The sequence below is a fragment of the Doryrhamphus excisus genome, chromosome 11, assembly GCF_030265055.1.
Source record: "Doryrhamphus excisus isolate RoL2022-K1 chromosome 11, RoL_Dexc_1.0, whole genome shotgun sequence".
NCBI classification, from domain to species: domain Eukaryota; kingdom Metazoa; phylum Chordata; class Actinopteri; order Syngnathiformes; family Syngnathidae; genus Doryrhamphus; species Doryrhamphus excisus.
In genome coordinates this window covers 2,595,623-2,619,842 of record NC_080476.1, presented here as the reverse complement: position 1 = coordinate 2,619,842, position 24,220 = coordinate 2,595,623, and the positions used below count along the sequence as shown (strand labels likewise).

Here is a 24,220-nt window from a genome sequence, read left to right as displayed (position 1 = left end):
CACTCAAGATTACATTTTTTCAACTCAAATATATAAGAATGCCACATCATATGTTACCAATAGTGGTTTAAAAGAACAGGTAGCCAACGTTGGTCATTTGTCATAAGGTGTATCAAAGGAATGTGTAGGGGTAGTTGGGGAGGGGTGCGTTTTGAGTGGGTGTTGCCTGGAAAAAAAAAAATAATAATAATAATGCAATGACCCAATGTTTGTTAATGCGCCTAACATTCTTGTTTGCAACATTCGAATGGGTGACTGTCAAGCTTGAGTGGGAAGAAGGACATCAAGTGGAGATGTCCGTCCGACGCACAGTTGCAGATATCTGCTGGAGAAGAGCGCGCCATAAAAAGACAGCATCTCATGTTGTGGCGAAAACTGTCCTTTATGCTACTTTCTTGGCCCTTTGTATTGAGTCGTGGACTCCTATAGAGCAGCCTAAATAAGGAAGTCCGCCCCTCTGTGACATCACCCAACTTCTTTCAGGGCTCACTTCCAAATGTGTAAACCTCATTATCTGAAACTTTGGCATTGTTTAACATGAGAAGACAACATTCTAACTACATTTATAGGTCAGAAAAGTGGAAAAAACACTGAGTCCCCTTTAAAATATAAGTTGTATTAGAAGTTGGAGTAGATTCCCACAATTTGGATGACAAGGTGAAGTAGTAATTAGTTTTATGCATGTTTTTGATTGAAAAAAATTCCATGATTCTGCAAAGACTGACAAAGAAGATAGCATTTGGGGGCCATGTGTTATGTTCATGTGTTATAGGACATTGTGCAGGTGCAATCATTCCTTCATTTTCTACCGCTCATCCTCACCAGGGTGCTGGAGCCTATCCCAGCTGTCTTCAGGCGAGAGGCGGGGTACACCCTGGACTGGTGGCCAGCCAATCACAGGGCACATATAGACAAACAACCATTCACACTCACATTCATACCTATGGACAATTTGGAGTGGCCAATTAACCTAGCATGTTTTTGGGAGTTTTTGTATTTGGGAGGAAACCGGAGTACACGGAAAACACCCATACATACACGGGGAGAACATGCAAACTCCACTCAGAGACGGCCGAGGGTGGAATTGAACTTGGGTCTCCTAGCTGTGAGGCCTGCGTGCAAACCACCTAACCACCACGCAGCCCCCAGGGTTAGTCAATAAAGTGTTAAAATTCAAGGGGAAAAGAGGGAGACTCACAAGGAGTAGAAGTCCACAAAAATGTACTAGCTGCATATGTTCCCAAAACAGAAAACAGCAAACCAAATTAAGAGCACCAAACAGCTGCTCAACAACAATGTGAAAACAAAGGAAAACCACAACTGAAGTCCAACCTGTCATGTGGAACGTGACACCATGTCCATTCTTAGTAGTCATTTAATGGACTAATTGATTGCCATGTTTGTCCCTGGTTCAAACGACACAAAACTGGGACTTCCAGTGATCCCGTCATCATTACAGTGCCTCACCTTGGCTTTGTTGATGGTGCAGTGCAGTGCATTGTTCTCCTGGTCGTACAGCAAACTGAAGTCCAGGGTCCCCAGTGTGGCTACAAGGAAGACAAGGAGATGAGAAAATGAGTATCTTAGGGAGAGTAGTAAGGCACACAGACAAACTCGGTGAGGCGAGGAACAGAAATCAAACTTTGTTTTCACTAGTTTAAGACACTGATGGGGAAATACCAAAGGAGAGTATATGCAGTATTAAAGCGAGTAGTCCACAGACCTCCGCCACCTGTTAACAATTTGGTGTTTTGATCAAAACAATATCTGTCAACTCTTTGTGACTCATAGAACTAATTCATCCAAATATTATGAGTGTCTTTTTTGCTCAAATCGGTTTGTCTAGTTTTTGTGTTATCCTGATAACAAGCCAACCAACAGATGGTGTGAAAACAGTACCTGTCACCTTTGCACTTTGAACAGTAACATGTGCCTTCTGTTCATCAAACAAGCTCAGGCAGAAGTGATTGAATTTGGTGATTCCTAGCAAGAAAAAAATATTTTCATCTGCCAAGGGCATTTCACACAGGACTGTTTTTTTTTTTTTTTAACACAAATGTGAAATATCCACCAAATTGTTTCCGAAGTCGGAAGCAACACACTCTCACTGGGAAAGGTGCATTAATATCGGACATGCTGTGCGTCCACAGAGGTGGAGAGAACCACAGTGCTCCCCAAATGTCTGGAACACGGTCATCCTGCCAAAAACGTGTTATGGTCACATTTCCACTACCAATGTTGTGCCAAGATTGTCTGCAGTTCGTAAACGCGGCGCCTTCATGTCCGGCTTCTGCGCTCCATGGCACCAGCAGTAACCAACAATTAATGCTCCTCCTGGGCAGGCGAGCTTCTCCTGAGCTCCACCGCACCACGATGCCTACGTAAAGCGTGCCCGGAAGCAGGCCCTAAATTAAAACGGACGGTTTGGGCGGGAAGCACAAGTCTAAAGAAATACAGCTGGAATAGGTGCAGATTCTGTAAGATCTAGAAAGTTTTCTGTGCGGGTTATTGTGTGTAGCTGCTCTATAGGACTCCACAAATGAATACCAAGTGTCGAAAAATGAGCACCCCTTTAAGTTAAATGTAATCAGCGGAAGGGTTTTAGTTAAAGTATTTCATGAAGGATTTTGCACTTTAAGATCGCCGAACCACAGCACCTGACCTGCTCCTTATCTAGCTTAATCATTCCTCCTTTTCAGAAATTCAAGAGCCCTAATTAAAGTCCAAGACAGAAGAGAACAAGCCAGGCCCAAGAGGCTGAATGACATATTGCATTGATGTGCATAATTGAGTTGGTACACATCAAGGTTTTTCCAGGTTATTGCCTCCTGTGCTGTTCACAGTACCTTCGATAAAAATTAAAATAACCAAATTAGTCATCAAAAAAGCACAATTAGGAAAAAGTGGATGAAAGTCATGCTGGTTTGTGTTAAAAGCCTTTTTATAATTTGATGGGCAATTTGCAAACGCCGGCGGTTAATTATAAGATGAAGGCCGGATGAGAAGTTAGAAAAACAGAACAGAACTTTAACAGAAACAACCGTATATGGTGGTCGGAGGCGGGGTGTGTGTTTAACAGGCGTCAGGTGCTTCCTCTGCAACCTTTTCCTGATTGAGGTCGACCGCAGTGTTTGACTCTGCCGGCTGAAAGTGAGACCCAGTTGCTTGCTGCTTTTAATTAGCTGACTTGAACATTTGTATTTATACTGGATATATGTGTGTATGTGTACATATATACAGTATGTGTGTGATACTGTGAAGAAGGCTGACTTTGTCACATCCAGGTAACTCCTATATTGTACTGTGCAGGTCTTCCATTTTGTCCCATCAGCAAACCAAAGTCTTTCCCTAGCAGCCTGCACCATCTGGCCAGCGGTGGGGGGGCTCTTCCCTGTAAGATGTCATTATCGTCTACCGCTGTGACTACCAGAAAAAAAAGGCCAGTTGGTCTAATTCAGTTTCCAGGGGCCTTAAGTCGTGACTGCCCAATTGGTAACAGCGACAAATGAATTGTGCCATTCCAGAAAAAAACGGCTCCGGATTAAACAGACACAAATGAACACTTTGTTGCCATCACAACATCACAACTTGTTCCTTTGGCAATGATACTCTTGAAAGAAAATTTGGTAAAGAAATTTGCATAATTATTAGAAACTAATCTCACGGAAAATGAGTCACCCAAAGAGAGAGCCAATGAAATAGTACTTGCCTTTACTTTACTTTACTTGCCAAGAAGAATGAGAAAACCATGGCTTGCTTAAAAAATATCCAGTGAAGTCTGATGTGAGAATGCGTCTAACAACATAACTTGGTTAAAAAAAAGTCTGCAGAGTCATAACCCAATCATTCATACTTTTGCTAGATATCGTTAAAGTATTGTGTTATCTTTTAGAACTATGTGATACTGGAGAAAATCGAAATGCGTCATTGAATTTCCATCTTCCATCCAGCGATTCCACAGCCCTTACTGTAGAGGCATAACGTGACACTGTAACTATAGCAATTTATTTTATATTTTATCTTGTGAATAAAACACAAACATCCAGTCTAGTGTGGCTAGAATCACATCCTTTCAGTACTGGTACTTGAAAGAAATACAAGATTGGCCATACATTGGATTTGTTCCCTTGTGTGCACTACTTTTCTTATAAGTCAACAGTCATATCACAATGTACTGCTCATAATTAGAAGTTTTACCCCAAACATCCACTGTGAACACAGAAGTAGAGGAAGTACAATGCTCTTAATGTAAATAGTTTTGGGAGTATTGCAAGCTCTCACAAAAATGTGTCCCTTTTTTTAACCCATGTAGTTTTGTTTTCCTCCAAGTCCAGTTTGAAACAGAATGTAGGTGTTGTATTGAAACAACAGGGACATTATATTTCATATAAAATTGCCAACCATCTATTTTCTAGACATGGGTATGCTGGAGCCTATCCCAGCTGTCTTTGGACACTTGTGAGGCGTTCAGGCCCAATCGGAATTGTGAGTGATAGGCGGCAATTGTTTTTTCATTTTTCTTCACATACCTCCTATGGCAATTACGTCCCCCATTTTGGGAACCACTGCTTTAGAGCCTCACGTCTCAAAGCGTAGAAAACAGCACTATATGTGCTAGCTAGCCAGTGCTAGCTGTTACAATATATACAGCAGTACTAAGTAAGCGTTTGTGTGTGAGAGATCTTGGAAACATCCAGGTGGTTTTTGCATCGCATATCATTGTTCCTGCGACTTGTTTGCCATGGCAGCATTACAGAGGAAGAGGATAAAATCCACGATAACTGTGTTCTGTGTTGTGTGAACAATCTTACAGTGGAACCTTGGTTAGCTATGACCCGGTTAGGTTGTTTTCGGTTAACGTTCAAAATGTATACCAAAATTTTGACATAATAGGTCCCCTTTAACATGTTTGTAGGCAGCTTGCTAATACATGGAAACAGGAAGTGGAAGTCAACCCTATCTATGATGTCATCAGCGGGTGCCTCTGTAGTTCTTTGCTAACTAACACAGTTACACCACAAGTATCTGCTTTCTAATTGATTACTGCGATATCAGCAAAAATTGAGCTAAAGAAGTCCCAGCATTTTCCTAAAAAAGGTGAGAAACACTATTGAATTCAAGAAATATCCATCCATCCATTTTTTATTCTGACTTCCCTAAAGCACCAAGCTGGTGTTTTGCTGTGAGTTGCTATGTTGCTGTGATGCTGCTGTGATGTTGCTATCTTGCAGGCACATCTTCAATCAAGATAAAAGTGATGTTCCATTGTCATTCATCATTTATATACATTTGTTTTGTGCATGTAACACATTGTGTATGCATGTAACACATGATCAGGTTATATAATGATGCAAAAGATGACATTCAACGAATAGACGAAGAAGTAAAGCTATCTTGACTTTCGCTTGAAGCCTCTGAGAAAGTGAAAGTGAAAGTGAATGTTATGATATCTGTACACTGGACGTGACAACATGCTGCTCATGTCACATCCTTTCGCTCTGGGATGGCATTGTTGACGCTGACAGGAAGTGAGGAGACGGATGGCTGCTGTCACGGGAGGGGGGTATCAGTTAACAGCAGCCCTATTACTTCTCCGAAGGCACTTCCAGGAGAGCAAAACTGCACAGCGTAAGTCTAACACAAACAATGCAACAAAACAGGCTGATCAAAACAGGACCTTGCCTGAAAACCAGGATTTGACCGTTTGGCGAACCAAACTATGAATATCAAACCATGTTTACACTCTTATTTGATTTGCTGCAGGTGTGACAGTAGAGGTTTGAGAGTTTTTGGGGGGCGGCGGGGGGCGGCATCCGAAGAATCAAGTGACACTTGTTTGTGCCAGGCCTGAATAGGCCGCAACATCTCTCATTACTTGCCTCAGTGGGATGGCAGAGAAAACAGTATTTGCTCTGCTTATTACTACCAAAGAGATGATTTGAGATGAATGGGAAAGTGAGTTGTTTCAAATTTGTTCAACAGGCCAGACACGCACACTTGACAGTACAATCTGGCGTTGACCTCGGGGGGGTGGGAGGTGTGTGGTTGGTTATGGGAAGAGATGAAAATAGAAAGGAAGGTCTAAGCTTGACAGATCAGCTTCCCACGATATATGCAGAAATGATTCACTCATTTGCATAGTGATCAAGGATGAAATGCAGTGCCATTCAGTCTTATTTGAAAAAAATCATTACTTCTGCTTAGGGCTTAAATGACAACTGCACTTCATCCACAATCCTTATGTAAGACATGTCTTTCTCTTTGCTTGGTATTTAAAAGATGTAAAAACAGATAAATACAGACAACACATTACCGCATTACACTCACTGGACAAATATTGATGGTAAGTTAATTATACATAATCACGTGTCCTTCTGACTGTCTCAGTAGGTAAGACCGCTTGTCTGAGCCAAGAGATGAAAACACCTCCCAGTTCGCTTCATTGTCATACCTGGGAGTCTACATTGTGGTGAAATTCCTCCACACGTAACGTGAGCTGCAGCAAGATACCATGTCCTTCTCCTGATCACTCAAGCTGGACAAAGTCGTCCAGAAACACATGGCAAGCCAAGAGCACAGGTAAGAAGAGAACCAGGTGCATTGACAGACATCGGATCATTAGAACATTTTTAGCAACACACTGAAAACGGGCGACCCACCAGTTGAGAATCACTGGCTTAGAACGTTGGATAACTTGGCTGTCCTTATCAACATGGGGATTTTTGACTTGTCGTCAGAAATTGCCAGCAAGCTTTCCCAGCAAACTTCCAGGAAACAAACGAGTAAATAAATGCGAGTACAGACAGGAGGCTGTCATCTTCATTGGATTAGTGCTGGGGGTTTTAGGGATATTTTACTCCTTAAAGGAAAACAGCACTTTTTGGGGAATTTTGCCCATCCTCCACAGAGAAGAAAAACACCCAGCATGAGGGAGCTAACAATACACGTAATGGGACCCTCAAAAAAGACTTTTATTGTTTTCTATATGCTGTGAGCATGCAGTAACAGGTACATTCATGATAACATGTATCAACAGCGGCATAGGAAGCACACGTCTGTTTTCTAATCATGGCTGACTTTGTGACAGCCTCCGCTGACAACCTCTGGACAAATATGGATCCACAACCTTATCTTTGTGAGCATGAATGTAATATAATCTATATAATATAATATATAAGGACGATGAGCGGCCGATAACAGAGAGTAAACGTCAAAGCAGACAGGGGCCGAGACTTGGTGGTGCGAATGTGGATCTTACCAGGCCATGCTGGCAGAAGGTGTTACCATCAATGGAAAGGCACCAAGAGACTGCATCACAAAGATGGAAGAATTGTTAGCGCTAACAAACACTGCAGTGGTGGAAACCTTTTTCCACCTACCCAAAATCAACTAGAAATGGCGACCCTGCCTGTAGAATATACACGTTCAAAAGTTAGCACTACTCCCCATGCAGTACTTACCTAGGCGGGCAGCGACTTTAAGATCTCACGTTGGACTCCTGGTTTTAATTTGGCATTTTTATTTTTGTCCACGAGATGGGAATATTTTTACCCATCCAAAGCATACAGCGATATTTCTCACATTTTGACGGTGTTCTGCGAGCTACTGAAATGATCAGTGTGTGTCGCTATTATTGTTGGATAATGTCATGCATGTAAAAACAGTAAAAAAATAAATAAAACACTGAAGCTATGGAAACATATGTCCTTTAAAGCAGTGCTTCTCAACTGGTTTGGCTGCAGGACCCGCCATCACCCTTCAATGACAGGCGGCCACCCAAAATTGCTGATTTTTTTTTTACATAAACTTCTCAGGCGGCACGGTGGTCTAGGGGTTAGCGCGCAGACCTCACAGCTAGGAGACCAGGGTTCAATTCCACCCTTGGCCATCTCTGTGTGGAGTTTGCATGTTCTCCCCGTGCATGCGTGGGTTTTCTCCGGGTACTCCGGTTTCCTCCCACATTCCAAAAACATGCTAGGTTAATTGGCTACTCCAAATTGTCCATAGGTATGAATGTGAGTGTGAATGGTTGTTTGTCTATATGTGCCCTGTGATGGGTGGGTGGGTGTACCCCGCCTTACGCCTGAAGACAGCTGGGATAGGCTCCAGCACCCCCGCGACCCTCGTGAGGAAAAGCGGTAGAAAATGAATGAATAAACTTCTCAGTTATTTAATAAATCCATCCATCCATTTTCTATGCATCACTAGGGTCCCGGGGGTATGCTGGAGCCTATCCCAGACAGGACCTCAAGTCCACACTCAATGTCCTTCCTCTCTTGGTCAAACTTGCTCAAGTCGCCCATAAACATGGCACACACCTCTTGGTGTGTAGCAAGCAAATAGCACAGATGCAGGGTGCATTCAGGGACATCGGGTCATTACACGATTGACCCACTGCAAACAAGAATCGGTTGAGAATCGCTGCTTTAAAGGATGAAACCCCCCAAAATAGAATGAATTTTTCATGTTTTATGTATGTACTATTATGGTCAAATAGTCGTGACATTGCATGGTATGCTGTTTCCCACTAGGAATTAAACACATTGGAATAACAGTGCATGGTGCAAAATGATAGCACGACCACATATGAATATGCATATTCCAGGATAAAGTGGTTTGAAATGATTGACTGGTTTCAAGTGGGAAAAAGGAGGACATTAAAGGGCCTCCTAAGAGCTTGTTGATGTGAAACCATGCGGCTGCAACAGTTTGTCCTTCGGCAGTCGAGCTTCTTGCAACAAGACAGACCACCATCCATCTAATATGAAATAATTGCTATTTGACTGTTAGACATTCTATCAGTAATTCCCCACTGAGCTCATTTGAGCTGTGAGTCGGAGTCTATTGCCTCCTCCCCCTGGTCCTGCACTGATCTCCTCTTACACGCTCCGAGCGGACTCAGGACTCAACACCCCCCTACACGGCCGCTCAGGTGCTGGTTAAGTTCATTTGCAAGGTCTACGGCGGGGGGTGTTGCACATTGAATAAATACTGTCTAAAAGCAGTAATGAGGAATGAAGTATCCTGGCAGCCAAAGTCACCAAAGGACAACACCGCTGCAGGGGAAAAGGGAGTTCATATCCACAAGTGCTTTATTTGTATCACACATGTAAAATCGTTGTCTTTTGAGCCTCAAGCTTGTGAGATGACTTTGCATCTGCCTGATTTATTAAAGAAGAAGAAAGCTCCCCACCTAATAATTGATGTTAGATCAGCCCACCTCTATTGTAAGGTAGCCTGCAGCTAAATCCATAGGAAACATATTGATGGAGCCAACCCCAGTAGAATGGCTTAACTTGGAGATTTGCTGCCTCCTTCTTTCTAGTAAAACTCTTTAGGCTTGTTTAGAGTAGCTCGTCTTTGCCACTGAATGACTCTGCATTGGACTTTTTGGAGTATGTGGCCTGATGCTGGAACGTTTGTATTCAGTATGTAGAGAAGAAACTTTTATGGCTGCTGTGTCAATTAGCACCTCCATTTTGGTGCAGGTGTGACTATGACTCATCGTCAGTCAGGGTATGGAGAAGAAGAAATGTGATGGACATAACAAATTTTTACCCCCAATTACCCCCCCCCCCCCATAAGTCTCAAAACACTCCAAAAATTGAGCACAGATGTTGCAAATGTGAAATTTCTTACAGTGCAAGATGAGCTTTAAGGCTGGTTTATTTTTATTTATGATGGGTGTATTTTTCAACCAGTCTGGGGTGTACCCCACCTCGCACCAAAAGACAGCTAGGATAGGCTCCAGCATACCCACGACCCTTGTGAGGATAAGCGACATAGAAGGATGGGTGTATTTTTCAAATCTGTAGACAACCAGCAGAATAAGAATAGTATTACCATAGCGTGGTAGCATAAACAATAGTCAGGATAGATTGTGAGCCAATTGCAGCATTATCACATGTATACCCTCTAATGGGTCGAATGGGTTCTATTACATACAACTATAGTTTTTTCCAGATTTCATGTTGTTATGATCGGCTATACAATCAATGGTTGCTAAAACTAGTAGCTAAACCAAATTGCAATCACTTGCTGAAAATAAACGTGAGAACCGTGCGGGAAGAGGCGGCATATAATGCTAGCTGTATCTTTGAATGTTGGTGCCCTTTACACTCCCTTTAACTGTAATAATGGAAGATGAAATCCGCGTTATCCCACCAGGTCCATCGTCGCACAAATCACATACCAATCACTCACTGTAGAGAATTAGACAACTCTAAAAATACCCAGTGTCTATTTTTAATCAATGCAGGCTGCAATCAAGAAACAAGGAAAAAAACAAACATTGTTGGATTATTATTAATCATCAATGTGAGCTCAGCCTAAAAAGTTAAGAAGCAGCTCGCCTGCTGGAATGTTTTCTGAGCTTCCAGTGTGGTGAAGACCAGGCAACAATACATAGAAACCTTCATCTCAATGACAGCTGAGAGAGAGAGAGAGGTTATAAAAGTGCGATGCATGAATTGCCTGACACTAAGGCGTCTCCATGACAACTGTGGGAATGCTATAAACTGTATTAAATGCTTTGGAAGGCTTGGGAACCACAATAAGGGGACCTTGAGACGGAGTAAAAGATCCATTTTCATGCAGCCGGCCGGGCGGTTAAAGAGTTGAGACAAGAGGCTGATGATGACATGTTTATTCAGAACCTGGCGTTGGTACAGGTTAGCGTGGTTCAAAGCACTTTGAGCTACTCATTAAAAGAAGACGACGCTTCAGAGGCTCACTTGTCTGAGATGGACACGCTAGTGCATCCTTTTTCCCTGCCATCACATACCGTGCGTGTTATCACATAGCTGCACTGTCATGGCAACACATAGCAGTGAATTTACATTAGGATCACGTCAGCCTCAACAAAGGATATTAAGTCTGTGTGTGTATGTGTATCTAAGAAGAACCTGGGGAATGCAGACCAAACTACGTCGGACCCCACCTGCTGTGGGATTGACCTCTGCTCTCTCCAGATCTTCTAATCTTCCATGCATGCGTCTGAAGTGATGTGACAGTGTGCTGTTCGGAAAATCGGAAAGAACTCCAGGGATCGTAGATAGCTCCACATATGGCGCTTCAGACTCAGAGTGGAACTGTTAAAGTTAACTGTTAAAGGGATTTTCATTTTTAACGCTGGCCTGCGTCTTTGATGAAGGATAGCCTTGATGCTTGATCAAACAACCGACATTGCGTCAGAGGCTACATTCACACTGCAGGTCAAGTCTGATGGATTTGCTCATATGTGAGCTGTGTCAGATTTCTTTCATTTCAGTGTCGACAGGAAATTTTTCCAATTGGGATTGCAAACACCTGACCACAGGTCCACCTGGCTAAAGCGGCTTGCACACTACACCCAACAGGAAGCACGGCATACACAATAAAAGCCCAAAACAGAGATGAGCCAGCATGCCATGGCTGAGTTTGAGTGAAAAAAAGGTTTTCTTCTCATGTGGAAGTGGTACATTTTTGCAGTGGGGGACAGTTGTATAGAGGTATTATTTCATGTCTAGGGGGTTCTAATAACTATGCAGCATATTTTTCTTAATACTGTAATGCACAAATGAAAAGTCAGCTCTAGGCACGCCTATTCCTTTCCTTTGCTCTCTGGAAAACAATGTGTGATGGGGGTCCATGGAGGGCAAATAAGTTGAAAGCCAACCATCAAAAGAGGATGGAGAAAAAAATAACAAACGTATGATATTTTACCAATTGAACTACTGTCTTCTGTCAAATGATCAAAAAAATCAGATTAATCACGGCTTTCAAATTAATTAATCATGATTAATCAACATGTCGCACTATGTGTCATGAGTCATTTAAGTCTCGCCTGAAGTCAGCTGGGATAGGCTCCAACATACCCTAGTGAGGATACGCAGCACAGAAGATGGATGGATGGTTCCTTAAAGCAGATTATTTCAATCGGGCTTCAACTGTTTTATTATCAGCAATGAGGAGTTGCGTTCAAAAACACCACATCATTTAAGATGAATTCACATGTTTTGAGTGAATGTTATGGGATTTCCCAGCATCATTAAATGCAGTAAAATATACTGAGCATTAAGGGTTACAAAGTGAATGACAAGAATATCCACTTATTGTTTTTATTTGTATTTCTGTTTCAGACCAGAGTCACCAACCCTTGTGAGAGTTACTTCTTGGGTCGTGATGAATGCTAAGTGCTACCAGTTTAATACACACCTCTCAAATAGCCAATATGCCTTTAACTATATGTTATTGTGAATAATTCATGATATTCATCTACCCTACTGCAATGCTTATAAAGCTAGCAGTTAGCAACATAACATCTCTACTATTAGCAGTACACTAATCACACTGAAAGCGCATGCTTAAAATAGCATGAGTTAACGGCAATGGCTAACTTAGCTCAGCAGTTAGCAACATAACATCTCATAACATGCTAACAATATCCATTAGTGGCAATGGCTAACTTAGCTCAGCAGTTAGCAGCATAACATCTCATAACATGCTAACAATATCCATTAGTGGCAATGGCTAACTTAGCTCAGCAGTTAGCAACATAACATCTCATAACATGCTAACAATATCCATTAGTGGCAATGGCTAACTTAGCTCAGCGGTTAGCAACATAACATCTCATAACATGCTAACAATATCCATTAGTGGCAATGGCTAACTTAGCTCAGCAGTTAGCAGCATAACATCTCATAACATGCTAACAATATCCATTAGTGGCAATGGCTAACTTAGCTCAGCAGTTAGCAGCATAACATCTCATAACATGCTAACAATATCCATTAGTGGCAATGGCTAACTTAGCTCAGCAGTTAGCAACATAACATCTCATAACATGCTAACAATATCCATTAGTGGCAATGGCTAACTTAGCTCAGCAGTTAGCAACATAACATCTCATAACATGCTAACAATATCCATTAGTGGCAATGGCTAACTTAGCTCAGCAGTTAGCAGCATAACATCTCATAACATGCTAACAATATCCATTAGTGGCAATGGCTAACTTAGCTCAGCAGTTAGCAACATGACATCTCATAACATGCTAACAATATCCATTAGTGGCAATGGCTAATTTAGCTCAGCGGTTAGCGACCAGCTCGGCGGCTGAATCCCAAACACAGTCCAATATCCCGGTGTAAACAGCGTCTAGCACTAAAGGAATGAGGAATAACCAGGTTACTCACGTTTATAAGCCCACATTGTTAGTTGAACATCAAATGTTCCCACAACTCTGAAACCTGCAGCTGCCCTGGTGCATTCAGGTGCCCATTTAGTGTCGTAAACGGGAGCTACAGTTTAAATCATGCTCACTTAAAGCAGCAAAAGAAAATGGACTCTAGAGAAACTAGTCTTCTGTACATACGTATGTTTAAAGTATTTTTTAAATATATTGTCATTTCCAGTTTACATGTAATTGTGATGTAAACAAGAATAACAAGGAAAAAAATGAGAGTGGTGCTATTTAGGGGATTTTTAGAACAGGGTGCTGAGAGACTCATGTGGTCTTTCTGAGGGACCTGAAAGACGTGAAAGCGGGCACCGTGTGGGTGAGCCCTGATTTAGACCACACATGCATGCATAATAAAGACGTTGATGTGATGTTTGTGATGTCAGTGAAAGCATCCTGTGATGTGTTTAGTGAGGAAGTGTCGTGATGACGAACGGACTAGAGACGTGTTTGTTTTCGAGTCGACATACATAAATGGTGTTTGAATTGATGTGTTCAGCTCGGAATACAGTTCTAAAGAGGCGATAGAGTCTGTGCGACTCTGTGGGAAACGACACTACACTGTGCCGCCGTCTGAGGTCGTCACAGAGAGGGGTGGCTTGTCATGATGCGCATGCGGGAATTAGACACATTTTTGACAGCTCTACTAACGACACATGAAAGTGAAGCAAACGTCTCTGCTGGGAACTCCATGTATCGTTTGTCCAAGAGGCCAACTTTGTCAGGCAAGAGACGAGCCCGCTCTGCACTCACTACGTGTCCATGGACTTAAACAATCGGATTACCAAAACCGTTTTTCACACTAGAGTGTGAAGTCCCAGTTTTCATGCAGTCTCTCTAATGCGATTGTGGTCATTGTTTCGCTATGTTGGTCGGGGAAGAGCTAATTAACCGTCACTTAATAATGCAACCATCCACGGCTCTTTCATGTGGTGGGTGATGTTTTAATGCGTGTTTAAATGACATTTGCTTTGGTTCTTGTGGTTATGGTTCTCCCCAGAGGCATGGAAAAAAAATCACCATTGTGGTAGATTGCTCGGACTGTAATGGTAATGGTAATGGTTTAATTTCATTTCAACATGCATCAGATTGCAATTGAGTGCATCCCATAATCAATTCCCAGTTCCACATGTCCAAAAGGAGTAGGAATCCAATCCAATCCAATCCACTTTATTTATATAGCACATTTTATAAACAGAGTTTCCAAAGTGCTGCACAGACGAGTAAAAATAAAAAGTAATAATCCAAAACTAAAAGAGCATTTAAGAAATAAAATAATAAAAAAATAAAATAATAAAATAGATATTAAAATATTAAAAACAAGAAACAAAGCAATAAAAGTATAAAAAAATAGAACCAATTACAATAAAAACAAAGAACTAAAAGACACAGGACCATACGACTCACTCTGAGTTAAAAGCCAGAGAATAAAAGTGGGTTTTAAGACGAGACTTAAAGCTTTCGATATTGGGGGCCTTTTTTACTTGGGAGGGCAGAGAGTTCCATAGTTTGGGGCCGACCACAGAAAAGGCTCGGTCCCCCCTGGTCTTAAGTCTCGTCTTGGGCACCACAAGTTGGAGCTGGCCCTCGGACCTCAGCGACCGAGCTGGAGAGTAAACTTGGATGAGGTCCGAGATGTATTTGGGGGCCAGCCCATTCAATGCCTTAAAAACAAACAATAAAATCTTAAAATCAATCCTAAAACGAACAGGCAACCAATGAAGGGAGGCCAGAATTGGGAAGAAGCAAAGCTTATTAAATCTGGTACTTTTACAATCAGTAACTGTTACATTTGTTAATTTCCTGCCTGTCTAATATAATTTAAGTTATTTTTTAATTTTTTGTCTTTGTTTTAATTTTAAATGTCATTTTTTTTGTCACGTACTGAATGTGTTCACGTGTTTAAAAAAAACTTTCTGCTATGTAGTGAATTATTTGTAATTGTCAGTGACATCTTAATTGGTCTATATAGACATTCTAGTCTTAGACTACTAAATAAATATGATTAAAGATGTTCGGTGAATGGTTTTCTCATATTCAGTGGTACCTCGGATGGCGTCTGCTCTGGTTAGCAAATTTTTTGGTTAACAACCAAAATTGTGTTCAATTGGCTCGCTTGTCTTGTTTGTTTACGTCATCATCTTGGATCACATGCACTCGATGAAATCACGTGATACTTACACATGATCACGCACTGCATTGTGGGCCGCGGCCACCATTTTAGGTCAACAGTGATTGTATCAGAGTTGTAAAGAGAGACACAGCCTAACAAACGGGTGCAAGAACTCCAGACCGTCATCATTTCAGAGGTACGCATGTAGATGTGGCGAGAGTGGCATTTCATTGGCTGACCTACTCCGGTGTGCTTCAGTGTCTCATATTACAGCCGGAACACTCATGTCTGGTTTTAACAACAGAACATAAGCATTCAAACTTTAGCATGTTCACGACATTCCTAGTCAAACATAGCACACGTCACCAGACAAGGGAACCTCGCCAGAGCACTTTCACGTCACTGCTTTTTTTTTATCATTTTCTATATTAAACGGCAAGGTACATGTTTATTGGTTCTAGGAGGATATTTACTTCTAGGATATTTACTTTGATATATATATATATTTTTTTACGTTTTTGCAAAATATGGTTGCACCACAACAATGTGTTTATTTTGTGTTGTTTTGTTTGATGGTTTTAATAATAATAATAATAAATAATAATAATACATTTTATTTGTATAGCGCTTTTCAAGATACTCAAAGACACTTTACAAAAGAATGAAGTTGAATAGAGCAAGTAAACCGAATAAAAGACACACCAAAATACAACATTCATTGGTTAGTACACAGTTAAAAAAGCGGGGAGGGGCGGGGCACAGCAGTCAGATATAGAAGGTTAGACATTAAAAACAGATTTAAAGAGGTGGGTTTTGAGTTGTTTTTTGAAGGTGGGAAGGTCAGGGCAAGCACGGAGTGAGTGGGGCAAAGAGTTCCAGAGAGTGGGGGCAGCGATGGAGAAGGCTCTGTCTCCCCAGGTTCGGAGCTTGGTCTTACAGGGGAGTGCCAGGAGGTTGGAGTCTGAGGAGCGAAGGGGACGCGGGGGATTATGTGGATGGAGGAGGTCTGTGAGGTATGGGGGGGTCAGATCGTGGAGGGCTTTGTAGGTGATGAGAAGAATTTTGAAGTGAATGCGTTGGGGGACGGGAAGCCAGTGGAGGTTTTGGAGGACAGGGGTAATGTGTTGACGGGAGCAGGTGGAGGTGAGGAGGCGGGCAGAGGAGTTGTGAATATATTGTAGTTTGTTGAGGGTTTTGGATGGTGTACCGTAGAGAATACTATTGCAGTAGTCCATTCTGGTTGGGATGAATGCATGGATCAGGGATTCAGCGGCAGAGAATGGAAGTGATGGACGGAGTCGGGCTACGTTCTTAAGATGGAAGAATGCAGTCCGGGTTAACTGTTTGATGTGGGGTTCAAATGAAAGGGTGGGGTCCAGGAGGATACCAAGGTTGCGGATGAGCGGGGATGGAGTGAGGGTGGCGCTGTCAAATTGAAGATGGAAATTATGGGTGGGCGCTGTGGTGTTTTTGGGACCGATGATGATAATATCTGTTTTGTCACTATTAAGTTTGAGAAAATTTTGTTCCATCCAAGTTTTGATATCAGCTAAGCAGTTGGTGAAGGTGGAGTAGATGTTGGAGGTGATGGAGGTGGTAGAAATGTATAGTTGAATATCATCGGCGTAGCTGTGGAAATTGAGGCCATGTCGACGGATGATATTGCCAAGTGGACGGATGTAGAGGATGAAGAGAAGAGGACCAAGCACCGAACCTTGGGGAACACCTTGAGGTAAAGGGGCTATGGAGGAGGAGCAGCTATTTATGTGGGTTTCTTCAAACAAAACCAGGTAAAAGTGGTGTTAAATGTTCAGTTGTAATTGTTTTATAATAAACAATGTTTGTTTTATAATTATGTCTATAAAATGTGTGTTTTTGTTCATATTTGTTGGTGTCTGGAAAGGATTCCTAATTTTGCCCATGGCTGTAAGAGTACCAAATTCAGGACCCATTCCCCTAAATGAAAAGACAGTAATAAAGTTTGCCCTTGAGGCGTCAAAAGCTACGTGTGAGTGTGCTAATTTGGCAGCTCATGCAGACGCTATACAAGACTAACTTGTCACTTGCGTCAGTATGCAGAGAGGCCAATTGGCAAGCTTTTGACGAACAAAAGGTGAAGTGAATCACGTCTTTGCTACTTTGTTACCGTGCCTAAGTGGCCGTGAAAAAAGGTCAGTCATCCTTCTTTGAACAAGTTCCACCCGAGGCCCTTGACGGATAAAATGCTGTTTAGTTCCAGGGCATGCCCTTATTTGAATGTCTGCTTTGAAAAAGAAGTGACAGAATGACAGGGAGACTGTGATGAAGAGTTGTGCTTCATCCCTGGAGAGAAGTTCTCTTTTCACTGCTGCAGCTCGGTGGGGTGCTCTAGCAATATGTGTGAATGGACAGACAGACATTGTGTTTGTGAATAGACAGAGATTTTGATGTTGTCTCTGTGAATGGACAAACCCTTAAAATTTAGGTGTGTATGTGAATAGACAGAGATTTTTACGTTTTTGTTTATATTTGTCTGAAATGGACAAACTGATGTTATTATGTGTGAATGGATTGACATGGTAACTGTGAGTTTTTTTTATGTGAATGTACAAACTCATGATATCATTATGTTTGTATGTGAATAGGCAGACAGAAGGCAACTTTGTGTATGTATGTGAATTGACTGATTTTTATGTGAATGGACTGACAGATGGTAACATTGTGAGTTTTTTTATGTGAATGTACAAACTTATGATATCATTGTTTGTATGTGAATAGGCAGAGAGAAGGCAACTTTTGTGTATGTGTATAAATTGACAGATTTTTATGTGAATGGACTGACAGATGGTAACATTGTGAGTTTTTTTTATGTGAATGTACAAACTCATGATATCATTATGTTTGTATGTGAATGGGCAGACAGAAGGCAACATTGTGTATGTATATGAATTGACAGATTTGTATGTGAATGGACTGACAGATGGTAACATTGTGAGGTTTTTTTATGTGAATGCACAAACTCATGATATCGTGTTGTTTGTATGTGAATGGGCAGACAGAAGGCAACATTGTGCGTGTATGCGAATAGACAGTTTTTTATGTGAACGGACAAGCTGATGGTAAGGTGTGTGTGTGTGAACGGACGGACAATTATCCATGGATAATAATAACTGCTGTTTGGGGTGCAAATAAGCCGTCCCATATTGTATGACGTGAACAGAGAGTCAGCTGTGTTTAGCTTAAAGTGCATGAGTGAATAATTGTATTCCGATGAAGAAGATGCGGAGCCTCCACCAGTGAGGGATGAGGTGTTGGGTACTCTTGGGCGCCATCCCAGGAAGATATTCTTCTCATGAGGGCGATACAGCAGGTGGCCATGATGAATGACTCGCACACTTGATTTCCACTTTCATTTTCAATGTAATGGATTCTGCGGGTGCCGCGGGCTATTGTGTGAGCATCTCCTGAATGTCAGAATGCTTGTGAAAGTCAAAGCAAGTGGACGTGAGAAGAGCAGGCCAAAGGGCACAGGTGCGACGTTTGGCGTCTTGGTAATGATGTTATGGAAACGTGAAGAAATTGGAAGTAGGAAACATGAAGTTGATGCCGGATGTCATCAAAATATACTGATGGTTTTGAGGTTCGGCTTTTTGCATGGTTATGAAAAAAGGACTCCCAAGGTTTATGGAAACTTTGCGGCTGCTTGACGTTTTATCTCAACCAAGCATGAAATAAAAGATCCATGGCTTTGACCAATCTCCAATCTGATTTTAAAACTTTGTGGCAGGATGAGACAAGGATTTTGGTGTGACCCAAATAAAGGCACAAAGGCTTCTTTATTTCGCAGTTCGTCACCTTGAGTATCTGGAGTGCCACAGGATACCTTACGAGATAGGCAGGAGCATTGGTACGATGTTAACAGTGATCTAGACTCTGCATCGGTCCATTGTGGTGAAGAGGGAGTTGAGTTAAAAGGCAAGTTCATCGACGTTCCTACCATCGCCTACGGTCATTAGCTTGGGGTAGTGACTAAAAGGACAAAATCGCAAATACAAGCGGTATAAAACTGGTTTCTTTCGTAGGTGTGTTGGTCTTTCCCTTAGAGATAGTTTTAGAGGCATTATCGTCCAGGTGGAACTCGGAGTACAGCTGCTGCTCCTTGTGGTGGTTCGGGCATTTGGTCAGGATGCCTCCTGGACTCCTCCCTGGGGAGATGTTCAGGGTACCTTCGACTGGTAGGAGACCTCAGGGTTGACCCAGACCCATGTTGGAGAGACTATGTCTCTCAGCCGGCCTGGGAATGCCTCGGGAACGCCTGGGAAAGTCTGGGCGAAGTAGCCTGGGAGATGGGAAGTCTGGGCTTCTTTGCTTCCCGAGATAAGCGGAAGAAGAGCCCATCCACATCATGGCGTTTTCATTCAAAAAGGCCATGCTTCCAGTCGTTCCATCCTCGGTGGAGGTCTTGTCTCATTGTCAGTTTTGTAAACTTTAGGAGAGCCACTAGCATTTCTCAACACTTGATCGACAAGTCATGCTCAAATCATTCCTGTCATCATAAGAGTGCGCGTCAGCTGGTAGAGTTGCTTGTAGGTTAGCTGTATAGAGAATGGCTGGCAGCAGCTTTTTTTTATTATCATCAATACTATATTGCTTAATACAAGTGTAAATGTGACTATAGGGGTGTTATTTCATGTGTAGAGGGCTCTAATGATTCATTCATTTTCTACCGCTTATCCTCACAAGGGTTGCGGGGGGTGCCGGAGCCTATCCCAGCTGTCTTCGGGCGAGAGGCGGGGCACACCCTGGACTGGTGGCCAGCCAATCACAGGGCACATATAGACAAACAACCATTCACACTCACATTCATACCTATGGACAATTTGGAGTGGCCAATTAACCTAGCATGTTTTTGGAATGTGGGAGGAAACCGGAGTACCCGAAGAAAACCGGGGAGAACATGCAAACTCCACACAGAGATGGCCGAGGGTGGCATTGAACCCTGGTCTCCTAGCTGTGAGGTCTGCGTGCTAATGCCTCTAATGATGTTAAAAACGGCATTTAGGAGGTCATCTATGCCGGGAAATCTGACATTTTTCATGAGGTAGGTCTACAACCTGTGTTAATCCACATTAGGAATGTTCAAGGTATTCTGCAGCCTAGCAAATTGTGTATTTCTTCTTACGTAAATATTTCTTTACTGGCTCTGTAGCATAGCAACAAAAGCTATCAAGGATCTTTCTTCGGTTATAAAAGGGAGCACAGCACAACACAGACTTTTGCTACCTCCTCCTTCTTCTAATTCCTTTTAGATGTCACAAAAGCCAGACAGAAATAATAAAACACATTGCAAACTGTCAATATTAGTATGTTTGAAATCCTCTTAGTAATAGGCTGTATGTCATAAATTGTAAGCCGAAACATCTATTTGCAGGCTCACTCTGCTTGTGTGTGCGGGTGGCGTTTCCGCTTGTGGGTTCTTTTGATGTCACGGGCAGTGATTTTTACCACTGGACCAGCCCTATTTGACAGTAATCCCATCTATCTATCATCATGCCCCTGTGTCTCTGGCCTGTTGGCTTATCTCGCCATCATTGTCTGTGCTATTGTCCATTATGAGATTTCTTTGCCCTGCAGCGACTCCATGCAGAGCCAAGTTTTCCTGGTGTGTAACATCTTTCCCGTATGGTTCAATGTCCAAGCGTCTATGGGACATGTCACTAACCAATGGAGTACAGACCCATATGCCGTCCTACACAGACTCTGTGGTACTGTTTGATCAGATTGAAGATAGAAACAAGCAAGCATACGCATAAAGAGGACAGCGAGACAAGGGACTTTCCATAACTGGACTTTGGATTTTAGTTGACCAATGGTCTACCAGATTGTTGATTGAGATGAAAGTTTGCGCCTCATTTTTAATCAACAGACTTCCTGATTTAAACAAATGATTCAATGTAAACATGTGTTTTTCCATTCACAGTCACACACAAAAAAATGGAAACAGTATGTCTGTCTATTCATCTCAGGATAACATTAGCTTTAAAAAGTGCTGAGCTGTGTTGAGAATTTCACCAAGGGCCATTGCCCATATGACCTATATGATCTATAACTAGAACCGCATACACATAATGGTGGCATCGGTTATCCATTCATATACACATCATTTAAACCAGGGGTGCTCACACTTTTTCAGCATGCGAGCTACTTTTAAAATGACCGAGTCAAAATGATCTACCCACTACAAAAATGCAAAACATCTATTTATTTTCAAATGTATTGAGGATTATTTGTACGTACAATGTATGTTGATGTACCTTACATAACCAAATGAGCCAATATTGCAAAACACACATAATTAACTATTAACATTTTTTGTAATTACCTGAGTTTACTTTGATGACTTGCACTGAATTGAACCAGCCAGGGATGCATAGTCCGGACAGTAGCTGCTGATAGCCAGCCTCAAGCACACTTCCAAATGTTTATCAGTCATGGATAATATCCGTATCATAATATCCGTATAATATTCCATATCCGTATGGAAGTGATATGTTTTTTGCCTTTTTACTTGGTCCAGTTTTTGCCTTTTTACTTGGTCCAGCTCCTTCACTCATTTTAGTGACCATAAACTTTAGCGAGGCTTTAGCTTAGCACTTTGCATCGTTGTTTACGCATGAGCGGTGACCTAAAGGTCAAAATTCAGTTGTCATCTGACTGGTTGTCCTGTATGTCAATCAAGTAACGGGGATGGATGATAGGCTGACATCGTAAGTTCTGCTGCACTTAGAGACGTTGTTTGATTTGATTGGTCGCCCGAAGGGCAACATTCAGTTGTCATCTGAATGGCTGCCCTGTATATCAATCAAGTGACGGCATTGATGCTGGGATGATATTTTTTTAATGTCACGCCGCGACCAGTACCACCTCCGCAATCGACCGGTAGCTCGCGATCGACTTAATGAGCACCCCTGATTTAAACAAAGGGGCCCTAACCACCAACCCATACCAGGCTAAGGATGAATTCCATCCTACCAGGCCGCAAAGACCATAACAAAATGCTTCCTAAAATCTCACCTGATCTTAACAGCGGTTGGCAAGATGTGATGAAAGTCATCAACCATGTCAAAGTCCACAACCTAAATCTGTTGGAATGCCAGCTGAGGTTTTGGAGTTACGAGAGCCGCTTCAGAGGCTCAGAACCAACTCAGTGTCACTTCAGAGGAAAAGGACCACCCTTTCCAAGTTGGCAGAGAGGATTGCTGCAATCAAAGCCAAACTGGAGTAATGGGGATAGCGAGTGACTGTAGGGATTATTGGCATGTTTTACACATTAGCCGGATTATGCCTTCCTTCATCCAGCTTGATCACCTGTCTCGTCTTCCAGAACACTTTGGCTTTACTTCAACCTTTAACTTTAACCTTAACTCTAACCTTGATCAGATGAATGTGTTTGCAGGCGGCACGGTGGTCGAGTGGTGGAGTCTCTGTGTGGAGTTTGCATGTTCTCCCCGTGCATGCGTGGGTTTTCTCCGGGTACTCCGGTTTCCTCCCACATTCCAAAAACATGCTAGGTTAATTGGCCACTCCAAATTGTCCATAGGTATGAATGTGAGTGTGAATGGTTGTTTGTCTATATGTGCCCTGTGATTGGCTGGCCACCAGTCCGGGGTGTACCCCGCCTCTCGCCCGAAGACGGTGAATGAATGAATGAATGTGATCGCTATTAGTCGTATGTTTTACACAACTTCTAACCTCCTTGCATTATGGATTGAAGTCAGGGCAGAATATCCTGACATGGCCACAAAAGCAGTGAAAGCTTTGCTTCCCTTTCCAACATTATTTCTTTCTGAAGCTGCCTTTTCTGCTGTGACAGCAACTAAAACAAGATTACAGAGTAGGCTGGGCAAAGGAAAACACTTCCACCACCACATGGGGCCATCTAGCTGCAGCGAAACAAGGACAGAGGTCCCACTGATTCTGCATTATGGTGAGTTGATATCGGTGTGGTAATAGCATGTTTTCCCCCTTTAATTACATATCAAACACACAATGTACACCTGATTGAAGTTGCCCCCCACCTCACTCAAAACTCTGCTCAAACGGTCTCGTTTTTTTGTGCTGTTTTGTGCAGTGAAAATGAATGCTAGTGCTGCTTTTGCTTTTGATTTATTACAGTTCATTCCATAGGTCAACCACGTTGACCTATGGATGCTCCCAATTGAGCCAAAGTAGTGGCAATGTTTGTGCTACGTTTGTGCAGTTAAAATGAACGTTTGTGCTAATTTTGATTATTAACGATTTAAGTTTTGGCCTATTACATAACCAGCCCCCCATCATGCGGCGAATTTAACCAAAGTTGTGTCATTTTTTGTGCTACGTTTGTGCTGTTTTGCGCAGTTAAAACACATTTTTTCTGCTTTTGTTTTTGAGTTATTACTATAGTCTAGAGACAGTGCCACTGAGGAAAAGACAGGAAGCAGAACTGGAGGTAGCAGAGATGAGGATGCTGAGGTTCTCATTGGTAGTGACCAGGATGGATAGGATCAGGAAGGAGTACATCAGAGGGACATTACATGTTAGAGGCCTGGGAGATAAAGTCAGCGAGACCAGACTGAGATGGTTGGGACATGTCCAGAGGAGAGATAGTGAATATATTGGTAGAAGGATGCTGCCAGGTAGGAGGCGTAGAGGAAGACCAAAGGGGAGGTTTATGGATGTAGTGAAGGAGGACATGAAGATAGTTGGTGTGAGAGATACAGATGCAGAAGACATGGTTGGATGGAGTAGATTGATTGGCTGTGGTGACCCGTGAAAGGAAAAGCCAAAAGAGAACGATGAAGACTAACTTTACAGTTATTACAGAGTTATTACAGAGTTATTACAGAGTTATTACAGTTCCCAGCCCC

General features: G+C 42.3%; 1 protein-coding gene across 2 annotated transcripts in view; it reads right to left on the bottom strand.

Annotated features, from left to right (window-relative positions):
* The window catches only part of doc2b (double C2-like domains, beta), a 132,098-nt gene that overhangs the window by 65,986 nt on the left and 41,892 nt on the right, over positions 1–24,220 (bottom strand). For both annotated transcript variants that reach the window (XM_058086314.1, XM_058086315.1), the window contains exon 4: positions 1,468–1,547. In XM_058086314.1, coding sequence (XP_057942297.1) covers positions 1,468–1,547 — 80 coding nt within the window. The remainder of the gene's footprint in view (positions 1–1,467; positions 1,548–24,220) is intronic.